Genomic DNA, 9,094 nt, shown 5'->3' on the forward strand with positions numbered 1-9,094 from the left:
TTTGCTCCACCTGCGCTTAGCCCGCTGCACTACAGCCCGACACCCCCCCAGCCTGTTTCTATCTTTCCTTAGTGGGGTAGGGCTCTGGGGCAGTGGGGTTCCAGGATACATTTGTGAAGTCATCTTCCCAGGGAAGTCAGGTTGGCTCATGGTGGCATCTGCAACTTAGTGGCTGAAAAGCATTAAGATGTAAAGCAGAGGGAGTGGAGCGCAGCAGGTTAAACACAAGTGGCACAAAGCACAAGGACCTGCTTAAGGATCCCGGTTCCAGCCCTGGCTTACCACCTGCAGGGGAGTCGCTTCACAGGCGGTGAAGCAGGTCTGCAGGTGTCTATCTTTCTCTCCCCCTCTCTGTCTTCCCCTTCTCTCTCCATTTCTCTCTGTCCTATCTAACAATGATGACAACAATAATAATAACTATAACAATAAAACAACAAAGACAACACAAGGGAATAAATAAATAAATATTTAAAAAGATGTAAAGCAGAACAAATTGTTTTTTTTATATGTATTTTATTTATTTATTCCCTTTTGTTGCCCTTGTTTTATTGTTGTAGTTATTATTGTTGCTGTCGTTGTTGGATAGGACAGAGAGAAATGGAGAGAGGGAGGGGAAGACAGAGAGGAGGAGAGAAAGATAGACACCTGCAGACCTGCTTCACCGCCTGTGAAGCGACTCCCCTGCAGGTGGGGAGCCGGAGCTCGAACCGGGATCCTTATGCCGGTCCTTGTGCTTTGCGCCACCTGCGCTTAGCCCGCTGCGCTACAGCCCGACTGCCCAGAACAAATTGTTTAATGATTAGGAACATAAAGGTATGAAAATAGAGGATGAGACTTGGGGTGTTATGTTGGAAGACGCGTGGAGACTCTTCCAACATGTCCCTCACATAGGGTTCCTTCCACGCATCTTGACCTATTAACTAGGTCTCTCCTTCCCTCTAGTGGTTATAGAAATAGCTGCCGTCTACTTTTTAAAATAATAATAATAAATTCTAACATGACATATTATGTCCCCGAAAATGTAATCCCATAGATATTTGTTATCTATTTAAAAAAAAATATCAAAAAGTTATATTTTATGAAGATTTTTTAGTCTTAAAAATACATATAGATACTTATATTTCTTTATTGGGAGATTAATGATTTACAGTCAACTATAAAATACAATAGTTTGTACATACATAACATTTTCACATAACAAGACAACCCCCACTAGGTCCTCTGTCATCCATTTCCAGGACCTATACTCTCCCCCCCAACCCCAGAGTTTTTACTTTGGTGCTATACACCCATGAACTTTTATTATATGGCATTTCTTTATTTTTAATCAAAGCACTACTCAGCACTGGCTTAAGGTCTGGGATATTTGGGGCCATAAAATCTCAAACATGAGGATATCTTGCAGAACTACAAACTTCTTCAGCTCTATATGACATGTTTGAGAAGACAAAGCTCTAGGAATAGGAAACAGATGGTGGTTGTTTGGAGCTGAGGCAAAACACAGAAGACTCTAGCAGTCAGTGTGAGGGAGTTCTCTTTGAGTGTTGGAAGTCCTCTCATTTCTAAGTTCATCAAATTTACTGTGTGATAATTGAGAGAAGGGGAGAGAGAGGAACAAAGTCCACTGTCATCATTTCACAGCTGGAGAAACTAAAGACAGATGAGGTATGAGGAGGTGGAGACTGACAATTTTGTTGTGTTCATCTAGACTTCCTCTACACTACAATTGCTTGGAATGACAGAATTTTTACTCAAATTATACCATATGTAATCTTTTGTCTATGACTTACCAGCAAGTAAATACTTGCCTTAGTAGCTGAATTTGCATTTGCTTAATTTATACCCATCAGAGAATCAAACCTAAAATCCAAGGAACAGTGGTTTTTTTGGGGGAGGAGGTCCCTAATATTTCAATTCTACAACTTGATTTAAGTATAAGGAAAGAAAATGTAATGATGTAATTCATTTCAAGAATTATATACATAGTCAAACAGTAACGCAGCGGATTAAGCGAACTTGGTACAAAGCAAGGACCAGAATAAGGATCCCAGTTCGAGCCCCTGGCTCCCCACCTGCAGGGGAGTCACTTCACAAGTGGTCAAGCAGGTCTGCAGGTGTCCATCTTTCTCCCCCTCTCTGTTTTCCCCTCCTATCTCCATTTCTCTCTGTCCTATCCAACAACAACAACATCAATAACAACAACAATAATAACTACAACAGTAAAACAACAAGGGCAACAAAAGGGAGTCAATTTAAAAAACTAACTATATAAAATATAAACAAAGTAAAAATGTAAACACATAGTATGACTGTCACGTTATAAATGTATTGCTACAAAAAAAAAATCAGGTTTAAGCCCCTGGTACCCAGTAGTGTGGGTGAGAACTACACTCTGAGGGGAAGCAATGCTGCAGTGTCTCTCCCCCCTCTCAATTTGTCTCTATCCAAAGTAAATAGACAATTTAAAAATAAAAGGAAATAATTTTTTAAATATTAAAAAAATAAATAAATAAATAAATGTATTGCTACAGACTATGTCCTGTTTATGCTCAACAGGCTGGACATTTTTACATGTTTCCCAGGAATTTCTTTACATTTATATTTATAAGCTGTAAATGTAATATTACTACAGCAGTCATCCAGTAAATCCCCTTTGTGAACTTAAAAAATCAGAGCTATCTTGCAACTTCTGCTACATATAAAAAAATCAAAATAGCACAGTGAATTCTGAAATTGGCTCTTTTCACAGTGGGGGCTTTCTGGCAGTCCGTCACTAGAAAATTCATCTCCAGGGGGCCAGAGTGTGTTGCACTGGCCTCAGTGCGCAGAGTACACAGCATAAGGACCCACACAGGATCCAGGTAAAAGGCCTCAACTCCCCACCTGCAAGGGGGGGTCTGCTTCACAAGCAATGAAGTAGGTCTACAGGTGTCTATCTTTCTCTCTCCCCCTCATCTCCATTTCTTTCTGTCCTGTCCAGTAAAATGGAAAAAGTGGCCACCAGGAGCAGTGGATTATTAGTGCGGGCACTGAGCCTCAGTGATAACCCTAGAGGCAAGGAAGGGAGGGAGGGAGAGAGGGAGGAAGAAAGGAAGGAAAGAAGGAAGGAAGGAAGGAAGGAAGGAAGGAAGGAAGGAAGGAAGGAAGGAAGGAAGGAAGGAAGGAAAAAACAAAGGAAATTCATCTCCAAATAGACTGCTTTTATGGGAGAAGGATGGCAAAATCAAACTGGAGACAACTGATAATATACTTTATTTTTTGTTGAAAAAAAATGGAGTGAGGGTTTTTCCATGTTGAATTGCTGGAGTATTTACAGGAAATGTACTGCCATGGTATACCATCAATATGGAAAGTTTCTTTAGTGAAACAGAGACAATCCGGGCTGAACTATTTCTTGGACTTTATATAAGCTTTCAATCAAAATATTGGTAGGAAGTTCAACTAAGAGAACCAATTTAGTAATAAGATAAAAGACAAGAGTCTCAGAAAGCAATGAACATGACTTTTAAGGCCATTAACATATAACTAGAGTAATTCTATTCAGTGACGTAGAACTGGCAGTAGATGAACACATTAATTAGGTGTCCATTAACAACTGACAATATACTATGGTTCAACTAAAATGAGCAGGATGAAGACTTACAAGATTTTGAAAAAAGTTGAAGATATAAACAGATACAATAGTGTATTATATTCTTTTTTTTTTTTTACCAGGCTTTCTGTCTGGATTTGGAAGAAAATTTTCATGAAGTAAAAAAAGTCCTGGATTATTTTATGAAGCAAACAGAAAGGAATGAACAACAAGTGATATATAAATCAATATTTGATCTTTACAGAAGAATCTTGCAAGGTAAATAAGAAAGCTGGAAGGGGGAAAATGTAGTGTGTTGGTAATACCAGCCGGTAGGAACAAGGAAGGGAGCACTGGGGAACTGGCTTCAGCTATTCAACAGGAAAACTGTATATTTGCTATTAGGCATCTAATGATATCGTTTTTTGAAAACAATTAAATATACTGATGTGTGACTAGTGAAACAAACTTTAGCTGTACAATTTCTAGAATGCACACATTTTCTAGTTTTCTGATTAAGTTTTTTTTTCTTTTTCTCTATAGAACAAAATAATTTTCAGTAGTTAGATTCAAAAGATAGAGATGGAGAAATGACAAATGTATCATCCCAATGCTGCTTTACATAACACACAAGCTGTACTTCTGAGAATCTTTATTTTGATGGGCTGTGCTTGAACTATGTTGTCTCAGCCCACCTCTCTTGACATTTCTCTGAAGTAGAATGTATTCTGCTACTGTATACAGAATCTGGAATGTTCTATCTCCACAGTTTTCTATTTTTTATACAAAAATCAGAATCAATGATTATTCCTTTTTATTAGAATATATACGTGCACACACATATATCCACATCATAATAAAATATTTTGCAGGTATTCTATTCTAATATTGCAACATCTTCTCAAGTGAACTTCAGCTTTATATACGAATTAAAATCTCATCTACCTCTATAAACAAGAGGTTCAATATAAAACAAAGGTTCTCTTCTATCAATAGGAAGGGCAAGAGATAATCTAGTTGCTCTCAAGATTCAACAACAATACTTCAGACTCTACTGTGCATGGAAAATAAGCGAACGATGCTTCTCTGAATCTGCTTGGTCTTGATGCTGTAGATAATAGGGTTCATGAGCGGGGGAAAGAGAAAATAGACATAGCTCATGGTAATATGGACTACGTGGGGTGCGTGCTCTCCAAACCTGTGAATAAAAGTGAGGCCAATCACGGTGATGTAAAAGACTAGGACACAGCTCACATGAGAGACGCAAGTGTTCAGTGCCTTAGCTTGCTCCTCTCTAGAGGCAATGCCCAGAACAGTCTTGAGAATGAGGATATAAGATAAGAAAATGATCAGAGCATCTAGGAAGAAAGTCAAAGCAACCAGAACAACTGGGTATATTCGATTGAATGTAATATCAGCGCAGGCGAGTTTCATCACATCTTGTTGGAGGCAGAAAGCATGAGAAAGAATATGTGACCGGCAATATGGGAACCAAAACAGTGGCAGGACTGGGGGCACAAGGGATAAAAAACCTCTCATCAGTAACCCCAGTCCTACCTTCATCACCCGGGAACTGGTAAGAATGGAATTGTATCTCAGAGGGGAGCGGATGGCAATGAACCGGTCATAGGCCATGGCAAGCAAGACACCCGATTCAACAATAGAAAGTGAGTGAACGATGTAGGCCTGCAGGAAGCAGGCTCCATGGCTTATCTCTCTGTAGTTCACCCATAACACGCCCATCACGGTTGGCATCGTGGTCAGTGTCACTGTCAGATCGGTGCCCGCCAGCATGGCAAGGAAATAGTACATGGGTTCGTGAAGACTGGGGTCCTCCTTGATGAGGTACAGGAGGGTACTATTGCCAAGAAGCACGGACAGATAGACTGCGAAGAAGGGGATGGAGATCCAGTGATGAGCTGCTTCCAGACCTGGGAAGCCATTCAGCAAGAAGGGGGCATCACTATTATTAGGCCTCATTGTGTGTTCACAGGGGGAGAACACACCTATGGAATCTTTGAAGCCAGAAATGCAGGTTTTTCAATGTGCACTTCTTTATCCTGGGAATATATTTTGACAGCCTTATCACAATCTCTATATTGGCATATGCATGCTTTGAATTTTTTTTTGTAGAATAGTAGAGATTACTAGTCTATCCTAAGGAGATATAATTTAGGACGTAACCGTGTCCTAAGTTATGTCCAGCATCAGATCAATGGTCAAATATCTCTTCGTTTAAAAAGATAATCATTTTTAAAGTAGGTCACACTAATATACATACATATATATATATATGTATATGTTAGCAAATGTTTAAAGCAATAGTTAGAACAAAAGAATGTGAGTACATACAAAAGGATAGCACCACTCAGCTACACTACTCTGGTGCATATTTAGACATTTATTCAAACTTGCTTTGCATTTCACATTTCATAATCATAAATAATTTTTTCCTAGAAAACTTAGGTGTTTTTTTTTTTCAAATAGTTTATCAGTTCTTTATGGAATTCTAATAAAAGCCATAATCCATTTAAGGGGGAAAAATGAACAAAAGGCAGCAGTTTCAGATTCAGTCTGAAAACTTAAGAGAACAGTTTTCCCAAGCTTTTCTGGAGTTCTCCCATTTGAAACATCAAATCTGCTTTGACACTTGTACCCAGAAGAAAAACCCATTGTTATGTTGCTCACCCCATATGGGATAATTCCCACGACTGCAGCCTCCTCAGGAAAATCTTTCTATCTTCTTCTCTTGACTGTATTTCACATGAGAAGGAAAAGGAATTTTTCCATCATTTCTGTTAGTGGCGTTCACCGGCATTCACCTATTCCATGGGTTTCTGGAATGGTAACCTGTCTATGTATTATTTACAAACTTAGCCTACATCCTTTCCTCTCAAAAACACATTGCAGAGATGAGACTGGAGAGTTTACATATACAAAAATCATCTCCCCAGGGTTTCACCTTTCCAGTCACTTGGGAGGCTCTTTGATTCCTCTTTCTTTCTTTCTTTCTTTCTTTCTTTCTTTCTTTCTTTCTTTCTTTCTTTCTTTCTTTTTCTGGGACTAACTAGGACATTGAGCTACTATCTATAGATCTTTCACACATTTCTTCAGGGCTGTGTTAAGAAAACTAAGAAAACTAGTAAAAAGCCCTGTGGTGAGGGGTAGACATGCAGCTTCCTGCGCCAGTGGGGGGAGGGAGTGGGTGGGAGGGATGGGTCACAGTCTTTTGGTGGTGGGAATGGTGTTTATGTACACTCCTAGTAAAATGTAGACATATAAATCACTAGTTAATTAATATGAGAGGGGGAAAACCAGTTGTATGTCTCAAAGTTTTTCAAAACACAAACTGAATCTTTTTAATATATAAGCTGTGTATTTGATATGCAGACTCTCTCAAAAGCCTAGACCAAGTAGATCAGAAGCATCCAATAGCACAGCTATATACAAGATACTGGGTACTGTACAGCCAACCCTAACAAAGGGACTTTTCAAAGTTAACCCAATTACCAAATAATGTGATGATAACATTAACTATCCGTTGTCTTTTTGAACCCTAAGACAGCAGGAACCTCACATCTCCACTATAGAGCCCCTACTTCCCCCAGTCCTGGAAACCTTGGATAGGGCCCACTTTCCCGTATGCCTCTCCCAATCCATATCAAATAATATTGCATCCGCCGACCACAACCTAACCAACACAAAGATTGCCACCTCAACATGCTTCACTTCAGACTGTGTCCAGAGACTTCAGGTGTGGAATGACAACCCTTCATTACTCGGGTGAGACCTTTCCTTTCATAGTATACTCTAATTTCATCTCAGGTGGGTCACTTTCTAACAAAGTCCCATAACCTAGATATACACCAGTTTCTGTGAGAGAGAGCATATGTTCACACGTATCCGTAAACTACTGCAAAATATATGCCTGAAAGCAGAAGTGCACTAGAGTTTCCAGTGAGTACCCCCCAACACTTCCTCTCCACTAAAGCTTAGGGTCCATGATTGCTCAGCAATTTGTTTGGCCTCGTGTGTTAACTCTCTTTTCAGTCACCAGGTTCCAGATATCATCAGGATGCCGGCCAGGCTTCCCTAGACTGAAGACCCCGCCAATGTGTCCTGGAGCTCCGCTTCCCCAGAGACCCACCCTACTAGGGAAAGAGAGAGGCAGACTGGAAGTATGGACTGACCAGTCAACGCCCATGTTCAGCGGGGAAGCAATTACAGAAGCCAGACCTTCTACCTTCTGCAACCTACAATGACCCTGGGTCCATGCTCCCAGCGGGATAGAGAATGGGAAATCTATCAGGGGAGGGGGTGGGAAATGGAGATTGGGCGGTGGGAATTGTGTGGAGTTGTATCCCTCCTACCCTATGGTTTTGTAAATTAATCCTTTCTTAAATAAAAAATAAAAGAAAAATAAAAGAAAAAAAAAAGAAAACTAGAAATGCAAATGTCACACTTATGTTCCAGGGCTTAGTTAACTGACTTGAATATTTTCAGATTCAGGGGCCAGATGGTGGTGCACCTGGCTGAGTGCACATGTAACAGTGTGGAAGGACTTGGGTTTGAGCCCCCAATGCCCACCCGCAGGGGGAAAGATTCACTAGTGGTGAAACAGTGCTGCTGGTGTCTCTGTCTCCCTCTCCATCACCCCTCTTCCCACTTGATTTCTGGCTGACTTTATTCAATAAATAAATAAATAAATATAATAAAAATTTTAAAACACCTAAAATATTTTAATAAAATGTATCCAGAATATAAATAAAAATGAAGGTAATAAAGTCAGAAAGTAAAGTGACAAGAAATGGAAAGTTTTAGTGACGTCGGGTAGATATATATTGGGAGTAACTAAAGGACAGTGTTTGGAGGATTGTAATTATTTTTACTGATTGTATAAAACTTCTCACAACCATCTTTTAATGTCTTCTAGCCTTCAGGTCCTTCTACATGGAAGGGAAGACACCTCTATTTTTGAGCTACCTCCCAACCCTCCCTTCCCTTTTAATTCTTTCAAACACTAAGTTTTTATCTATCTTTTGGTAAACTCCACCCAGAAGTCGCAATTATTACCTTTAGAGAAATTCAGGGAAAATTAGGCAAGTAAAAAATGTATATGTTTAAGTATCTAGAAGTAATTAAAATGCTGAAGTTTTTTTTTATCACCTTTATACTTGATCAGAAAGGATTAACATCATATTCCAGTAGAAATAAGGATATCAACTCACTTGTCTGAACTTGTCTCCTAATGTTGCCTTGAATATATTTCTTTTAAACATCTCTAATCATCCTGAACATAAAAATTACTACTCAGAATATTTAATAAATGTTTTTTAAATATATCATGGTCTATTTATGAAAGTCTGTATCTCTTGAGTATTTAGCATATGTGTTAATTAGCTGAAAATCAGCTGTCTTTCATCTAGATTAATTTATTGATTTTTATATTCAGAGGAGAAATATCCTGATGGTTTGACTTAGATAGTGCTATTTTTCTATGTATTTCTAAAATTCTGTTATCTT

General features: G+C 39.1%; 1 protein-coding gene across 1 annotated transcript; it reads right to left on the reverse strand.

The window, feature by feature from the left end:
• Positions 1-4,615: 4,615 nt before the first annotated feature.
• LOC103122808 (olfactory receptor 51B2-like) lies at positions 4,616-5,551 on the reverse strand. Its single transcript, XM_007533428.1, has one exon. It carries the CDS (start codon positions 5,549-5,551, stop codon positions 4,616-4,618), a length of 936 nt encoding a protein of 311 aa, XP_007533490.1.
• Between the last annotated feature and the right edge of the window lie 3,543 nt (positions 5,552-9,094).

The sequence above is a fragment of the Erinaceus europaeus genome, chromosome 17 (genome assembly GCF_950295315.1).
Source record: "Erinaceus europaeus chromosome 17, mEriEur2.1, whole genome shotgun sequence".
NCBI lineage: Eukaryota > Metazoa > Chordata > Mammalia > Eulipotyphla > Erinaceidae > Erinaceus > Erinaceus europaeus.

Bases quoted from the DNA above. Each gene is read 5' to 3' on its own strand.
- LOC103122808 (XM_007533428.1), bottom strand. From the start codon at position 5,551: ATGAGGCCTAATAATAGTGATGCCCCCTTCTTGCTGAATGGCTTCCCA.